General features: G+C 43.3%; 2 protein-coding genes across 2 annotated transcripts; both read right to left on the bottom strand.

The window, feature by feature from the left end:
- Positions 1–5,273: 5,273 nt before the first annotated feature.
- Positions 5,274–7,839, bottom strand: apoeb (apolipoprotein Eb). The gene is made up of 5 exons (XM_076970459.1): positions 7,751–7,839; positions 7,322–7,386; positions 6,885–7,038; positions 6,375–6,662; positions 5,274–6,201 (listed from the first exon to the last, which is right to left on the bottom strand). Exons 2-5 carry the CDS (start codon positions 7,362–7,364, stop codon positions 5,841–5,843), a joined length of 846 nt encoding a protein of 281 aa, XP_076826574.1. The 5' UTR covers positions 7,365–7,386; positions 7,751–7,839; the 3' UTR covers positions 5,274–5,840.
- Positions 7,840–16,014: 8,175 nt separating this feature from the next.
- LOC143473619 (uncharacterized) lies at positions 16,015–17,181 on the bottom strand. Its single transcript, XM_076970682.1, has 3 exons — positions 17,132–17,181; positions 16,840–16,990; positions 16,015–16,683 (listed from the first exon to the last, which is right to left on the bottom strand). The coding sequence occupies exons 1-3, from the start codon at positions 17,169–17,171 to the stop codon at positions 16,107–16,109; spliced, it is 768 nt and encodes a 255-aa protein (XP_076826797.1). The 5' UTR covers positions 17,172–17,181; the 3' UTR covers positions 16,015–16,106.
- Positions 17,182–18,557: the final 1,376 nt, after the last annotated feature.

Below are 18,557 nucleotides of genomic sequence, written 5' to 3'. Positions count from 1 at the left end.
CATCTCATCTCCTCATCTCACCTCCTTATCTCACCTCCCCATCACACCTCCTCATCTCATCTCCTCATCACACCTCCTCATCTCACCTCCCCATCACACCTCCTTATCTCACCTCCCCATCACACCTCCTCATTACACCTCCTCATCACACCTCTCCATCTCACCTCCCCATCTCATCTCCTCATCTCACCTCCTTATCTCACCTCCCCATCACACCTCCTCATCACACCTCCTCATCTCACCTCCTCATCTCACCTCCCCATCTCACCTCCCCATCACACCTCCTCATCTCACCTCCTCATCTCACCTCCCCATCTCACCTCTTCATCTCACCTCCCCATCACACCTCCCCATCTAACCTCCTCATCTCACCTCCCCATCACACCTCCTCATCTCACCTCCCCATATCCATAAAGAAACTGGCTGCAGTCAAAAGTGCACCAGCAAAATGATTTTGACTATGATTCCAAATTTAAGCATGAAGAAATGCAGTTTGGTATTTGAAGATGCAAGTAGAAACCATAACTGCTTCATAAAATGATTAAAAAACACATAAATCATCTCTTAGGTTCTCTGTTACCTGTTCTCTGTCTTAAGCCCAAACCAAATCCTGCTTCTCACACATTTGGTACCTGTCAGGTTTCATCCGTTTAGCCGGAGAAAACCGCTATTGGTATCGGTTGACCGATAACTACCCTCATTACCTGATGATCTAAACTTCACAGTACACGTTAAAGCATCATCACATCTAGAGCCAGAGCACTTATTAGCTGTTTCTAAACTAATAGTTTAGTTTAGTAAGTGCCTAAAGCATATTTATAAATATTTTATAGTTATAAGTATGACTGGGGACACTCACGCCATGTCTGGACTGTTATGCAGGAGACTACTACAGACCACGCTATGTTGGTACTGTAGACATTTGGTCTGATTTAGATCAGACAGATGCTAACGCTCCCTCTCACCAAACCCCACTCCTGGTGGGACGCTTCACTCCTAATACATTTACAAGTCTCAGCTCCTAGCTTTCGGTTCAAAAGTAACTGATTTCCTTTGATATTTGTGAATGGATGAAGACCATGTCTCTCTGAAACCAGAAGTTGTCCTTAATGACCTAGGCAGGTCCCAGCTGCCCTGCAAAGCAACAGTGTCTTTCTAAAGACAAACATTACATTCAGCACACTGCGAGATTCGCCTTAGCAGTGCAAAGATCTTTGGCCAAAAGCAACATGGTGCTCAGCGTGCCTTGATTGCTGGCCTACATTTTCGATTCTGTTTTCCTGTTTCGTTCCCAGTGCTTTTGCGGAAATCGAATCACGCACAGAGTCTATTAAAAGGGCTCCGGCTCCTCGTGGCTGGGTGTTTGACTGCGTCTTTTCTCAAAGTGCTGAGAAAGGTCTCCGCGTCGTCTAGACTCAGCGGAGGGGAAGTGAGGCACTTCGCTATGGAGGATGTTGCCCACAGGGTGTGTGTGTGTGTGTTTGGGGAGGGGGGAGTCACCGTGGGAGGCTGTGAACTCCAGTTACCTCAGCGTTAAGAATACGAAAAGCCAAAAAAGCCTGAGGCCTCCTACAAGGTCTAGACCTTCATTAGCACAGGACAGTCAGCCCAGAACCAGTCAAGAAGAAGTAAAGTAATTACTGGGGGCCTGGGGTGGAGGGGTGGAGCTGGGGTGGAGGGGTGGAGATGGGGTGGAGGTTGAGATGTCATAGTGCCTCATCCAGCTACATGCTTCACCTGTTTCTCATGGATAGTACCAAGCCGTCATGTGTACATGAGTATGCGTGTGTGTGTGCACACGTGCGTCCGGTCTCATGCAGGGGATGGTTCTATGTTTATATTTGCGTTTGCTCTGTTGCTAAAGAGCCAAAAGCTGGGCACGTGTGTGTGTGTGTGTGTGTGTATGTGTGTGTGTGTGTGTGCGCGCGTGTGAGTATGTGTGTGTGTGTGCGTGTGTGTGTATGTGTGTGTGTGTGTGTGTGCGAGCGTGCGTGTGTGTGTGTGTGCGTGCGTGTGTGTGTGTGTGTGCGCGTGTGCGTGTGAGTATGTGTGTGTGTGTGCGTGCGTGCGTGTGTGTGTATGTGTGTGTGTGCGAGCGTGCGTGTGTGTGTGCGTGTGTGCGTGCGTGTTTGTGTGTGTGTGTGCGTGAGTGTGTGTGTGTGTGTGTGCGTGAGTGTGTGTGTGTGTGTGTGTGTGTGCGTGTGCGTCAATGTATGTGAGTGCGTGCCCGCATGTTTGCACACGTGCATGATTGTGTGAGTGTGTGGGTGCATGTGTGTGTTTATGAGAAAGGAGGAAGGCGACAGAGATACACAGTATATGGTGCCATTTGAGATCCTTTGTGTTATCGGAGGCATGGATCTACAGGTTGGGACATGTCCTGAATGTTCCCTGATGAACAAACAAGTCAAGAAAGACTCTCTTAAAAAATAGATATGGGCCCGGGAAACAAGTTCTTACGTCAGTCAAAACAGGTCAAAAATACTGTTGCTGACAAATGGCATGTTCGCATACATTCCCCAAATTAAAATATTTTGGCTAGAAATGTCTGTCTAATAGAATTCAAATAGGAGTGTTGATGGCTCTGATGGTGGAGAACGTCCTGCAGTTTCTGCGGGTTACTGTAGGACATTCCTCCCGCGACACCTGCCTGAGCTGGAGACACCCTGTTGGCCGTTTTACTAGGAGTGTTGCTGACTTGTTGAATGTTTGTGGTTTTCCTGTTTATCCTTCAGCATCTCTGCTGAATGAAGGGACTCATCTCTCCCCTGGAAAAAAAAACAGAATGAATTACAACAGAAACTTCACAGAAACAGTTTTCTGCTCAACCCCTCCCTCATTCTCTCTCTACGAATTTCTTTGAATCTTTTTTTCTACACTAGTCTCTTTCTCTTTTCACACGTCTTTTTCACACCTCTCTCTCTCTTCTCATCTCTCTCTTTCTCTCTCTTTTTCTGATTTTCTCCGTGTCCTCTCTATATCATCATTATCTGTGTCTCACATTACAGTTTGAGTACATATATGTAAATGATGAAACGTTATGTTCTTACTGGACCTAATCTCCAGCAGTAGTGTGAGGAGAAAGAGATAAGGGAGGCATCTACTGGCCTAAAGTCACACTGCACGAAATGTGTGTGTATGTGTGTCTGACTTTACCAAACATACATGTAGTTAACATGACCCCATGAGGGTATTTTTATAGGAAATCTTTTGTGTTTTATTTTGGGGTCTGTGTGTGTAGGTGTGGTAGAGATGGGATGGATTAGAACGTCCAAAGCACATGAAAAGCAGCACAGTGTGTTCTTAACCACCGCCGCAGAGAAAGCGCCATGAAGGCGGTTCGTAGGAATGTGTGAGCGGTTCCTAACATGTCCGTCCACAGCAGGACTAAAAGGGAATTAACAAATCTACGGGGAAAGGGGCGGAATATGGGAAATCGTGTGTGTGTGTGTGTGTGTGTATGTGTGTGTGTGTGTGTGATGGGAAGAGAGTCAGCAGAGGAATTAAGGGGTGAAGGGTTTGGATTTACATAACAGGACTTGAAAAGGCCAGACACTGTTCTATGTATAGGGGCCGTTGTGGAAAAGAGCTTTCTTTTGATATGGTGATTATGAAGATATGTCACCTACACCGAGCCAACCTAGATCAACCTAGATCCAACACTTTAAATGAACATTAGCACATTTAATGGGCACAGGAAAACAGAGAAAACACACCTGGGCCTGATATCCAATATATATAAAATATATATATATTTATATTTATGACTGGGGCAGTCATGGCCTGGTGGTAGAGAACTGGTCTTGTGACCGGAGGGGTGTGGGTTCGATTCCCAGGCCTGAGGCCATGACTGAGGTGCCCTTGAGCAAGGCACCTAACCCCAACTGCTCCCCGGGTGCTGGGCTAGGGCTGCCCACAGCTCTGGGCACGTGTGATCCACAGCCCCCTAGTAATCACTAGTGTGTGTGTGTGTGTTAACTACACAGATGGGTTAAAAGTGGAGGACAAATTTTGATTGTGGTGAAAAAATCACAATTGACAAAATATGGCACATATATTTAGGCAGTCAGATAATATATTTGTCATAAAACAGACCATTTATATATATATATATATATATATATATATGTACATATGCTTATTTTATGTCCAACTCTCTGTTCTCTCTCCTCTCATTCCTCTCTCTTCCCTCTCTCTCTCTCTCTCTCTCCCTCTCTCTGTCACTGTCTTTCATATAAAAAAGCAGACTGAGCCATCTTTAATCCTTCCCTTACTGTAAAGTCAGTCTGAATAAAATCTCCCCATACTGAGTCCCACGGTCAGTCGGTAGCGGTCTCCACCCCACAAGTTCAGTTGTGGGTGAGCCTTTGTAACTGTATAGGTCACCGTTCACAAATGGAGGCGAGGTGTGTGCAGGAGATTATAGGAGCGTTATTGCCCATACAGGTCTGATTATGTAACCTGTGTTGTGACTGTGAGGTGGCGTGACAAAGAGAGCATTGTGGGAGGCTTTGAGGGTGGGGGGGGGTGTCCTGACTGAAAACATTCCTGCAAATACTAGTGCAGAGAAATCTGACCAGTGCTTTATAAAAAGACAAGAGCTTGAAATATCAGACCATGAAGGAGAACTTTCGTCTGCTTGTTTTTATGTCCTGCTGTGGGAGGTACGGACACTAGCACACTAGATGGGTCATAAAACAGACCGCTGGGTCCCCACAGCCTGCACGCCACACGATCGGCCTGTCTAAGCTTGTTCCAAGCTCCCCGCCCAGTTCTCCTAAAGAAGCTAAATGACAGAAGTGACAGAAGTCAGTTGAGATGAATTATGAACCTCCTATGACTTGGCAACCAGTTCCCCAAACACGGGCAGATGTGATCAGATGTTGAGAAACAGTCAGGCTCATCCCACAGAAACGCTGCTTCATTTCTTTATACGTTTTCTTATGGTTTGACTCTTCATTTAGTGATTTGGTTGTACAGTGGATCAAGTGTCTCGCTGTGACTGAGACTCTTGTTCCTCTTTAGTACAGCTGCTCACATTTTTTTCTGAAGATTGTCATTTACTGCAGATGTTTGACCTTTATTTTGATCGTGATGTTTGTTTTCATACAAACTGCTGTTTTCACCAGCTCTAATTCAGAAAGACTTTTTAATCACTGTGCTTTTTGCATTTGCTTAGTGGGCAGAATTCACCACCCTTATTTCAAATGGACAATGGACAGTGGGGAGGTGGGACTGACTGTTCTTAACAGGGACAAAAGAACCAGGCAGTGTTAGTTGTGTTGGGCACAATTGTGCATTTATTGCAAACAGATTCCAAAAAAACAGCAATGCACACAATCACAAAAGCAGTCAGGTAGACATTGGTTTGCAGAATTTCAGCTAACAAAAGAGTCAGAGTCTCTTTATGGAGCTGTTGCACTGATAAATTGGTGTAGCTAATGGTGTTTTTTTACTTTTTTTTAAAAAAGGTGCCAATTTGGCCCAGACTTCGCTAACCTGCCTTTTCCATTGCGCAAAAGGCCACAGAACCTCTCTGAGATCTAATGGCCAACATGGACAAACACAACTATGTAAGACAGACTAGCCAGGGTGGTTATAACAATGCCCTATTGCACTATTAAGAAAGATATTATTGAGGGTTTATTGTCAAGACAGTGGATTAATACTGAGAGAGCAGACATGGTGAGGATTAGACGTTAGTTCACTGGTCTGGTTGTGTCCAGCGCCCCTCAGAGCCCCTCCCCACACCGAAAAGAACGTAAAGCATCAGTAACAAACACCCACCCCCCCACCCACCCCTCACATCCGCCTCCACCATTCTGGCCTCACATCTCCCCTCAGACCTGCGGGGGCAGGGCGGCCGCGGCCTCCTTGATCTTCTCCATGACGGTGTTCAGCTGGTCCCGGAGCTTGTCGGTGTAGGGGTTGAGGATGCTCTTCAGCTCCTCGATGGGGCCCTCCAGGGAGGAGCGCAGGGTCTCGGCCGTCTGCTCCAGCTGCTGCCTCAGCAACTCGGCCCTGGTCTCCAGCTGTTGGCTCATGTCCTGGGCCTGGCCCTGCAGCACCTGGCTGATGGAGTCCAGCTTCTGGTTCACGCCCTCCTGGACCTGCTGCACGTACGGATCAAAGCGGTCCTTCACCGACTCTGCGTTCTGGGACGCACGGGAATGCAACTCGCCCAGGTATGTGGTCACAGTTCTAAAATAAAAATCACCAAAAAAAAAAAAAAAAGTTAATGACAGAGGCCACAAACAAGATCTAACTTCTTGAACGCCTCTGGCTAAGGCTGACACTGTGGTACAACAGTTCTACACCGTCAGTTTCCAACTACATCTTGTGAGATCCTCCTCCACCCCTACCCTCATACTCACTGGCGGATCTCCTGGGCGTCTTTGTTCAGACGTTTCTTCAGCTTGTGCGTGTAGGTGCCGATGCGGTTCTTCACGTCGTCGGCGTTCTGCCCCATCATGGTGGAGAGCTCCTGCAGGTACTGGGTGGAGCGCTCCTTGGCGTCCTCCATGTCGGTCTGCAGCTTGGTGGACAGCAGCTCCAGGTCCTGCCTCAGGCTGGCGGTGGAATCCGTGGCGAAGGGCCCCAGCTTGGTCTCCATGTCCTGTCTGTATACGCTGAGCTCGGTCATGGTGTTCGTAATCAGAGTCCTGCAGTGGGGGAGAAGGCAGCCATGGTACCAGCATTAGCACGTCATGCACCAGTTATGGAGACACTGGTGATATATTAAAGAAATGGCCACTTATCGGCTTGTTAAGCTGTTAACCTGATAAGCTCTAGAACATCTTCCCTTAAACAGCATCCTTCAAACCGAGCTGCTACGTCTGCAGGTGGTAGCAGGACAGGCCGGTGGCGCCTTCATGTTGACTTACTCAAGTTCCTTGTTGAGCTTGGAGCTCTTGATGTCGTCCAGCATGCCGTCGGCATTTTTGTTCAGCTCCGAGACGTGGGCCCAGAAACGGTCCAGTGACTCTTCCCATTTGGTTTCAGGCTGGTCAGCGGGGAACAAGGCACGACCCTGGCAGCCTGCGGGGTAGAGCACTGGAAATGAGAGCTGACACTAACCTGGGCTCAATCACCTGTAACATTATCAATAACCTTATCAATGCCATTTTCACTAACATCCATGGTGAAAAAAGATTAATGGTTGTAATACAAATGCAAAATCACTTTTCTCTCATGCCAACTCTGGCAATAATGTGCTAGGAACATTATTTATTAGGTACAATCATGTAAAATACAGCAATAAGTCCACAAAAATGTTTGTAAAAACTACAACTGGTCATTATCAGCATAAGTGAGTATTTACCAGTAATGACTGCCAGTGCAAATATTACTGCTACAGACCTCATCCTGGAAGACAGACAAGTACACCTGGAGACAGGAAAGAGAGACAGTGAGTGATGAGTGAGCTCATCATATATACAAAGTTTAACAAAGCAAAACACGGGGGGAGAATGAAATCTTGTAACATGACAGAATGGCAATATTTTTTCCTAATGAGAATAATCTCAGAGTCTAACATTGCAAAGGTGTAATTCAAAATATAGTGTTAAACATTATTATTAAACCCAAGCACAATTTCAGGCTAATAAAAACATACCTTGTTATGTTGCGTTATAATGTTATAAAACATTTGAGATTTATATCGACATAGAACAGTTAGGCGATAACACAGAGATTCGGTTCGTTTCCAAAAGTTCTGAAAATAGAAAGTAATCTGGGAAACTGTACTCACCTGAGAAGTCCGGTTTGCTCTGTGAAATGAGCGCTAGGTGCGCGGACTTTTATACGCGTCTCGGTTCCCCGCGGCGCTCGCGGTCGCTGCTCACGTGACTGATCCTTTGTTCGGGGTCTCGCGCATCGCCACCGTCAGCAGCAGACACGCGCATCGGCCGTTTTGCTGGAAACCTGTTGCATAATTCTGTTGTACTTACAGAATTCCAGTGGGCATGTCGCCTACTGACTTTTGATAAATCGTTTTATGCACTCACTGAACTCTGTCGGTCAGTAGGAACGGTTAACGTTTAAGCATGAATTTGAAAAGCTTTAAAAAGTACTCTCGGATTTTTTAAAGCTGCAGGAATTGGACATGCATATTACTGAAGAACCATTTATCAGAATTTAATAGTGAATTCATTATCAAACTCACTTTTTCGTGGAAAGTCTCTTCTTCTTACAAACGTATTTTAAATGCTATTTTAAATATTAAGGACCCCAGCCTATATGGAAGTACAGACTATGTTCGTGACTCATTCGTTGCTTTTGTGTTTACCATTGTTGAACATGAGCTGTTGATGGCCCGAGCACTTACACTGGCGCCAGCGCCACGTTACATTGTCCCATTACATTTTCCCTCTTTTACGGTCGAAGTGTGTAAGTGATCACCGCTCCAGGGGTATTCCTAGATAGATTACTGAGTTAAATGAGCAGTTGTTATTATCAAACCATATAAAACCTTTTAACCAATAAAAAAACTTTTAACTTTTAACCAATAGGCTACAACCATTGAACACGTTTCCCAACCCTATGACGTGGATTTGAGATAAAATATATCTGATCTTACAGTGCAGCTGATAACAAACAGGCAATCAGCCTGCTGAGTGTTCTGGTGAGCTACGCTTTGTAGTTTCTTGTAGATTATGATGTTCTGTAGGCTCTGTCAGTCTGTTTATCCTGTTGCCGGTGATTAGTGTGTGACATATTGTTTCATCAAGAGCTGTGAAATAAGCATTTTGCCCGTCAAACAGTATATCGTAGCTGGGCCGGTCAGCGGCAAGGGCGGGTCGAGTGAGGTGGGGGTTGTCTGTCTAATAAAAAAAAAAGAAAAGTGCCCTTAAATGGACCCTAAAAAGTGATGATGCTTCACAAGTCTTAAATTTGGATGGACCGAGAGGTCAATTACAGTTTGTTTGTGTGTACATTTACATAGCATACCTCTGATCATACCTCATCCTGTTTTGCCCAAACGTTTTTTTCCTTACAAACTCAGTTTACGTTTTTGTAGACTATGCAGATATTTATACAATTCTTTTGGAAATGCCCTCAAAGTGTTATTTGGAAACAACTCTGCATATATGGAAGAACTTCTTATCTCAGATATTTCCTAAATAACATCTGGCATGTTTTGGCCATTTGAGAGTACTGTGCATGGCCTGTCTCCACCTTTTGGGTGATGTTTAGTTTCTTGTCTTGACATGACATGACCCAACCCCCCCCCCCCCCCCCCCCCATCCCTGGCCCTAGAAGCTCTCGCAAACAACGCAAGTCTGTGAGGTGAGAGTGTAGTAGGATTACTGCACTTTTTATACAAGATATCAAGTTTAACATGCCAGCCGCACTTCAGTGCAGCAGGTTCTACAGTTACTGTTATGAGTAAGCTTTAATCTATAATAGTAACATAGAATTTAAGAGACAACTGGTTCCTAATCGTTTTGCTTTTCACAACTGTAAATATTGTCATGTCTGGCTAAAGGTTAAAGGCTGACGCCATGTGCAGGGTTTCTGGAAAACTTCCTGTTCAAGTTGCATCTACTTCCTCAAACTGGAAAGAAAGCTGAAGTTCAAATGTAAGAATGCTGATTGTGTGGGCTCTGAGTCATTAAGTGTATGACAGGATTAAGTTTGTTTTCTTTAGGGAAACAGGAAGGGGGGTGGGGAGTGAACACTAACAGTTCAGGTCACTGTCGACACAGTTCTGATGCCTCTGACCTTTGACCTCTCCTCTTCCTACCAGGCCACAGCAGAGAAGCTGCCTGGAAACAGTTGAAATAGAGTCTGTTCATTTCATCTCCTTCAGTCTGAGCACCAGGTGATTCGCTGCGTCCTGCTCTGGGCCAATGGTGGCCTGTTGCTACCGTCTTCTTCCTGGCAACCCCAGATTCCCCTCTGCTCAGGGAGGTTCTACGGCGACATAAGGCCAAAGGTCGTGGCACAAGTGGCGGGTTGGCTCATCCACATCTCGGTTGACTGCTCTTTGACCGGCCAACATCACTGAAACACAAAGGCGTTTTAGCGTCCTATGGTCGGGACTGCTGGGAACTATGGCAACGGAGAACAGTTTGTGGCTCGGCTATCTTAGATCCAGTCTGTTGCATCATTGGGTTTTCAAAGCATTAAGCACCTAGTTCTTCAAACGAGAACGAATCAGCTAACGTAAAGATAAGTGGTAACACAAGATTCGTGATGAAAATATCAGAGGAATTCCAGATTAGTGCGGTGTTTGTGCACCATCCAGATTGTGCCAGAGGGTGTGAACCCTGGTAACCCGTGAACTTTTGTAACCCTGATATGTTGTGCTGGAGTTTGTGGTCTGTGATTCACCTCTTACATGTGATAGATGGTGAAGCTGTCTGCTCTTCAACATTAGTCATTCTTTTCACTTCACTTAGCGATTCAGATCAGACGGCTCCCAACTGGGTTGAAGCAGAGAGACCTGTGACCTAAATCTGAGATCGGCCTCTTCGCACACATCAGCGTGACATTGCATTCCAGACCGTTCCTGGATCTTCAGAGTAAAACTAAGATCTATATGCATCTGATAATAAACCTTACAACAGAATCGTAAGCAGAAATATTACTGGTCAAGTCAAGTCAATTTTATTTTTATAGCGCTTTTTAAAACACTCGTCACAAAGCAGGTTTACAAGCGCATGGGTCCAGATCCCTACAGAGCAAACCAGGAGCGAGAGTGACAAGGAGAAACTCCCTAGGTGCATTAGGAAGAAACCTTGGGAGGGCCGAGACTCAAAATAGAACCCATCCTCCATTGGGCGGCCCAGCTAGTAGAAGTCCTTATGTATAGTCCTAATTCTAGCCTAGCGGTCCCACCAATGTGAATGTTGGGCTTCAGGTAGGAGTCGCATCGGCGTGTCTGCTAACGTCTTTGGCACAACCATTCACGCCATCGCACATCCACATGGGTGACCATATTTTATTTGGGAAAACCAGGACACTTTATGTGTAAGTTGTTGAGCGGGGGTGGGGGGGGGGGGGGCAGCAGTGAACGTAAGTTGTTGAGTTGGGGGGTGGGGGTGGGGGGGGGGGGCGTAAGTTGTTGAGCGGGGGGGGGTACACCGGTTGAGTATGATGAGGCTCAACTGATGAGGCTCAGGGATTCCGTGTCGTGTCATGCAGTGCCGTGCTCAGGGTCCAGGACATTTCCTCACTTAAAAAAAAAACCCGGGACGCCGGACGTGAAATACGGACATGTCCCCGGGAAATACGGACGTTTGGTCGCCCTAACATCCACAGGTTATTTTCTAGGTGCTTTTATGGAACTGTCTTTGTAGAAGCATGTAACCAAAATAAAAAAAATACAGGTTATATATGTATAGCAGCGTAACTAAGGGGAGAGGCCTGGAGGTGACCACAGTCATGAGGGCTCACTGAGCCACTGCTTTCCACCCAAATTATTATCACAAGTAGAGTGATCACATGACAGCTGGATGACAGCATCAACATCTCAGATTACCAGAAGACTCAATGACTGGGGGTCCAGAGCTCCACACCTTCACATGTAGAATATTAACTGAAGGTTTGATTAAATAGGTGAGTCTTCAGTCTATATTTAAAGATTGGAACTGTGTCTGAATCTCATATTGGAGCTGGATGACTGTTTCATAACTGAGGGGCTTTAAAGGAGAAGGATCTGTCTCCGGCTGTAGTCTTGCTCATTTTAAGTACCAAGTACTGCATTGTGAGAGTGAAGCAGGGGAGATGGGTTATAGTATGCAATGAGTTCACTTAGATATTGTGGGGCAATACCATTTAACATTTTATACAAGTCATTTTATAGAAGTCATTTTATTATTTTTTAATCGATTTTGATATTTATCTGGGAGCCAGTTCAACACAGCGAGAGTGGGACTAATGTGATCTGATTTTCTAGCCCTGCTTAAGACTCTGCTTAAGACATTCTGTACAAGTTGGACATTTCTTTAGGGACTTTAGGGAGCATCCAATAGTTCAATCTTGAGGAGACAAAAGCGTGGACCAGTTTCTCTGCATCTGCTAACAAAAGTAAATGTTTCAGCTTGGCAATATTATGTAAAAGGCAGCCTCAGTGACAGTGCATATGTGTGTCAGATGAAAGATCAGAATCAATAGTGACACCGATGCTCTTTGCATCATTACTAATGATGGTATCTGCGGTACTAAGATGGTATGTGCATTTATATTTTGTATAAGCATTATTCTAGTTTAATGGTGGCTGGGATGCATTCTGTGGGTAGATGACAAAATGCTTTTTGTAAGTCACTCTGGATAAATTTATGGTATTGAGCATCTGCCAAATGCCATAAATGTAAATGTAAGACATGCTGTAAAGAACTCAGCAAAACCAAAGATACATTGGAGCAGCCATGTACTCATTATGTGGTTCGGTAACCTAAAGCATCTCAGGGAAGATAAGATATTGGCAAAGACTGAATCAAGTTGACTTGATTAGGATGTTATAATCCAGTATGGCCTGTTTGCAGGATGGGAGAGAGCGGTTTGTGCGCTGACACAAGAATAAGAATGTGGGCGATTCTTGGAAAAGGAGGAGAGACATGGGGAGGTGGTGTGTGTGTGTGTGTGTGTGTGTGTGTGTGTGTGTGTGTGTGTGTGTGTGTGTGTGTGTGTGTGTGTGTGTGTGTGTGGTTGGTCAGTGTTTGGTCTCTTTTTAAGGGTCACAGGTAACTCTCTCCTGTACTTCAGGTCTTTGTGGTAAATAACAATACTGTAATACTGTGCCGCACCGTAAATGCTGCTGTATTGGCCTTTGAAATGTAATTCAGAAATAAGCACCAAAGTAATTGGGGTCTTCGTCCAGCGGACATTAGATGATAGCAGCTTATCACTAGAGGGCACACATGCTTCACTTTAGAGATAAATGTGTTAGGATCATGAGTAATTTCTGGAGTATCTACATATCTATGTATATGACAAGTGCAAATCTTATACCTTAATTTTATATATAATAGGGTCTGATACTTCAATGATGGAGCAACACAGGTTTTCCTCTGTATTTAATATTTTAATTTGGACTATTTTTCTGAAGAATTTTTTACTACAACAGTTATCTGCAGTATTTTCCAGCAACAGATGGTATAGCCTCAGGTTTTCTGTCCAGCCAAGTAGGAACATCCTTCCACTTACTTAATCAGTGGGTCTGTCTCCAGACAACTGATGAGTTGGACCGGGTGTGGTCCCTGTTTGGATGGAATGATAGCCTTCAGCTACTCAAGGCCTTTATTGATAAGATCACCAACGCCTGGTCTAGTGGATGCTGACACAGTTAAACTTAAACACAGTAGATATAAATCTTAAGGAAGGAATATCTTACACAGATTTCAAGAGTGAAAATATCTTGCTTTTGGATCTTGGATGTTGTTTTCTTCCAACCCAAGGCATTTTTTCCCTCCACAGAACAGCTTGGCCTAATTCTGTATGTGTGACTGAACAAAATGTTTGTTAGTATTATTCGATTTCAAAAGTGTTTCCATTGGTTGAATGGAACCCTGTACTTTTAAAATAACCTAACCTTCAGAATTTTTAAGGTATGTATTTTGATGTGTTGTCTGTAGATAGCAAATTAAAGTTTCTTGATTGTCTCACACACAAAATTTATTTATATAGCGCTTTTTACAACAGTTGTCACAAAGCAGCTTTACAAGTGCAAGCCCCCCAGTGAGCAAGCCAAGGGCAACAGTGGCAAGGAAAAACTCCCTAAGAGGAAGAGGAAGAAGAACCTTGAGAGGAACCAAGACTCGGTGGGGGAACCCATCCTCCTCTGGCCGATGCCAGTCACCAACAACAATTAACAACAACTAGAGAGATACATTAACAAAGAAAAGATGGGAACGTTAAATAATTCTCATCTTTGTGTGTATTTATATACATGTGTTCGCTATGTAATTCTTATTCAGTCCGTAACGTCTTGATGATCGGAAATAGTAGTCCAGGGCCACAGCAGGGGAGAATTCAGGGTGGTGAGAGGGTCCAGGGCAGTGGGTTTATCCTTCATCCATTGCTGGTTAGGCAGGATGTAGCAGGCCCAGGGTCGATAGCAGGAAAGGCTCATCTCTCCTTGTCTCAATATTTCACGTGTAGGTGGGCAGCCATTTGGAAAAAGAAAAGAGGGAAAATTAGTTCTGTATGGGATTATATGCAAGACAGGAAATTTCAACATTTCTGGAGTGTGGCAGCAACTAAATGGGCAGAACCAGAAGTTACGACAGACTTGGAAGCATCCTGAGACATTGGCATCCATCCAGTACACTGTCAACAAACTTAAGTGATCACGTGCAGTGACAGGATGACTACCATAAAACCTTTCGCCCATGAACCCCTGAGTAAGTAAGTAAGTTTTCAACCTAGACTTAAAGATTGAGACTGTGTCTGAGTCAAATATGTGATTCATATGCAGATAAAAGCATAATTGCTGGGCTAAAGTTTTTTTTTTCTGTGATCTTGGATATAAATTATATGTTCGAAATGGGTCTATATCTAGATAGTACAGTTGGATCAAGATTTGGTTTCTTAATCAGAGGTTTAATGACCGCTAATTTACAGAATTTGGGCATGTGACCTATTGCTGTTCGGTCACAACTGGTAATACCTCTTTGAGTAATTTTGAGGGAACTGAGTCTAATGTGCAAGTAGTAGGCAATTAAGGCAATGTAATTATTAAATTATTTTCTCTAATTCTGATTGTGGGAATGGATGAAAAACTTCAAGCGTTTCATTCAATATCAACTAAACCAGATGACAGACCAGATGAATTACCTATAAAAGGTTTTATATTTTGTCTAATATTCTCTATTTTATTATCAAATAAATCCATAAAGACATTACTAGTAAAATGACTGGTTAAATTGTACCCTACTAGCATTGTGTGCCCTAACCAGTGTGGGGGTATTGCAGACAGTACTGCAAAGAATACCAACTGCCAAGAACTTTTTAATTCATGGTGGCCAAATATACCATGACTTGATACTACATATGAATGAAATGTATGTTTTACAGGTTTATGTTAATTGTTCTGAAATATTTTTAAATGTTGTGAACTGTGTACCAGGCTTTCAGCCAAAAACAAGGCGTCCCTGGGGATTTTCTTTTCAGTTGTGAACAGATGACAGTTCAACAGTTGGCTAATCATTTAGCATTTAGCTGGTATGCTATCAGACTTGAAAGTGTGGTTTAATGTTACAAGTTTAACGGAAGGTTTAAGTATCCCAGTATTCCAGTAGAACTTGTCTCCCATTTTAGTTAATCAACTCACCTGCTCTCATTCCGTGATGATTAGATAGTGATTCACTAGGTACAGGACACAGGATCAGTTTGAAACACACCCTCAGAATAATATCTGCTTATATTATTGTGTTTAGCCCTATATGCTTCAAGTAAATGATAACTGTTTATCTGAAGTCCTGTTATTAAGTGATACAGTTTATCATTATGTCTGTTAACTAATTAGAATTAGGAAAAAAAATTAATTATTTATTTGCATGTATCCCATAATACTGTGGCACCGGTGACGTCTTAAGTGACTGCTTTTGATTTTAATTCTATTCAAAAGCTGATTAACTTATTCCTATGTTTTTAACACTTTCTGTGTGAAACACAGATTTCACTAGTTAAACATTATCTGTTAAACGAAGAAGACCTGCGAGTCAGAATCGTAACTTGGGATTTAACGATATCTGTAGTTGTGTTTGTCTCAAAAGCATTTTGTGCTATTGTGCTGTAACTGCTAATAAATTGCCTACTCTCACATATATTAAAGTGTGATCTTTATTATTGCAAACAGTAATAAATCTGAACAGGAAAAGAAACAACAACAAATACTTTTACGACCCAAAACTGTTTTTAATATGTTCTTTATTTTGCCTGTATTTGACAAATGGGAGCTATTGTTTCACACATTGCACAACCCTTTTATGCATAGCATTGTGTTAATTGCACCAAATAAATACTCTCGGAAGGCTATTACAATGATACTGATATCACTGGTGTGTTCTGGTGTTTACACAGAGAAGACATTGAAGTACTTCTCTATTTTTCCATTTGTGTCTGTCAGTCATTGTAGTGTTTCATTTTCTTTTGAGTGTTTAGCTGGTCTTGGAGAAGGCCTCATACAGAGCAGCGAGCTGGTCCTTCAGGTTCTGGGCGTAGGGGTCCAGTTTCTCTTTCAGGTCTTCAGCGTAGGGAGCCAGACTCTGCTGGACCATAGCAGCTCTGTCAGCAACCTGGGTCTGAAGATCCTCGGTCAGGGGAGCCACAGTCTTCTGGAAGTCCTGCAGGTGTCCCTCCACTTTCTGCTTCAGCTCATCGGTGTAAGGGCCCATCTGGGACTGCAGCTCCTTCACTTTCTCCTCCAGGGTCACCCTGAGCTCCTCGGTCTTCTGAAGAACGGTGGCCTTCATTGACTCAGAATCCAGGGTCTCGGCGTAGGGGGCCACGGCCACCCTCAGCTCCTCCACTCTCTGCTGAATCTGTGCCTTCAGATCCTCAGTGTAGGGCTCCAGTTTGTCTCTCACGGAGGTCAGGTCACTTTCCAGACGCTCCTTCAGAACTTCAGCCTCCTTGGTGATTTTGGTCATGATGTCCTGGGCCATGGGATTCATTTGGTTCTGGAGGGTGACAGCATACTCACTGGCCACGTTGGCACTTTCTGTAATTCTAGCACTGCAAAGAAGAAGATCAGAAGCTCAAGGGTTTACATCATCTCAAGGGCTTTAGTATTGTAGGAGTAGAAGACAAAGATATTTGTAAATGTAGCATTTTAAGATGGATTCACCAACAAATGCTCTTTGATCTTGCTAATCGTTTATGTTCACTTACTTGACTTCCTGTCCCAGTTGAGACTCCTTAATCATTTTCAGAGTGTCCTCGGCAGTGCGTGTTGCCTGGGCAACATAGTCCCAGAAAGCATCAGTGAGTTGCTCCAGCTGGGGTTTAGGCTCATCAGCATAGTAGAAGCTGGCTTGACAGCCTGATTGGACGAAACAACCAATTTGGTTGGTTTATTGTTACTTATATTCTACATATACATGTTTACATGTAATATTCACGTAATATATATTTTTTTCAAGAACAGGCAGTGGTCCAAGACAACTGGACATTAACTGTGTACCTGTGAATACAGCGAGCACGAGAATCACCAACCCCTTCATGGTCCTCGATTTTATCCTGTAATGTTATAAAAGAAAATCAATCTATATATACATGCAAAAGAAAATAAATATTACAATCCAGTTTGTCTTACCTTCCAGTCACTGTATTCTATCAGATGACAGATGGCTGTGTGTGCATGACTAGCGGAGTAGGTCAGTATATATATACTGTATTGAGATGTGTGTTGTATTGGAAACTCAAAGTCCATAAGGTAGTCCATGGCTGTCAGTGCTACCTCACAACATAATGTCCTGATTGGACATTCTATTACCACAGAGCATAAAGGTTCAGCTGAAATGCCAGATAAACTTCTGACTATCATGTACTAATAAAGCATAGATAACAAACACATGAATGCAGACTTGGGTGAAAGGTCAGTCTTTAGATCACAGCTTTTTAAATAATAATAAAAAAACATAAAGCTTTATGGTAATATTTACTGATGTTTAAAATATCACAAATTAAGAAAAATCTATTGTTTATTAGTGACTTGCTTTCTTCATGTAGACATTTTCAGCTTAGACAAATATGAATCACAGAGCGACATCGGGGTTATCTCAAACTAACGATAACAGTAGAACTACTTCTTCAGAGGACAAGATGAGTTTTAAACTTTGATCTGAAAGCTGTCCAGTAACGGTAGACTTTGGTTAGGGTGAACACAGCTCATGGGGGCACATAGCATTATTGTCCACATATTAATATCATGTATCGTATATCATATATTAAGTAAATCACCAGATGTTGTACTTCATTAATATTTAATATCTGTGTTCCAGTTATTCTCTGATTTTTTCTGGGTTGGTTTTGCGATGAATTTATTTTAAATGCCTCATTGGAGTGGTGTTTTTCTCTATTATGAGTCAGTATGATTTTATGCCAGTATTACTTCTAAACACAAAACAAAGAAATTTTGTTTTGGAAAATAGCCATTTCATTGAGAGCTTGTGTCATGGAGGTACATACTCTTACACTCTTACAGTGACATCCTGGGAGACCTTGAGGACTTTTTGATGTTCTTCACATTTTTAGGTAAATGGCAATGGTGTTATGTTAAAGAGTACAGAAACTATCCGATTAAGGCTGGTTCCCTGGATTTAAAACTAGAGGGATACTCAGCCCTAATGGCTGGTTTCCTGGGTTTAACACTAGATAGACGCTCAGATTAGGGCTTGTTTCCTGGGTTTAAAGCTAGAGGGACATTCAGATTAAGGCTGGTTTCCTGGGTTTAAGACTAGAGGGACACCCAGATTAAGGCTGGTTTCCTGGGTTTAAGACTAGAGGGACAGTCAGGTTAAGGTTGGTTCCCTGGGTTTAAGACTAGAGGTACAGTCAGATTAATGCTGGTTACCTGGGTTTAAAACTATAGGGGACATTCAAATTAA

This window comes from Brachyhypopomus gauderio, chromosome 13 (assembly GCF_052324685.1).
Source record: "Brachyhypopomus gauderio isolate BG-103 chromosome 13, BGAUD_0.2, whole genome shotgun sequence".
NCBI classification, from domain to species: Eukaryota; Metazoa; Chordata; class Actinopteri; order Gymnotiformes; family Hypopomidae; genus Brachyhypopomus; species Brachyhypopomus gauderio.
This window is presented reverse-complemented; position numbering and strand designations above follow the sequence as displayed.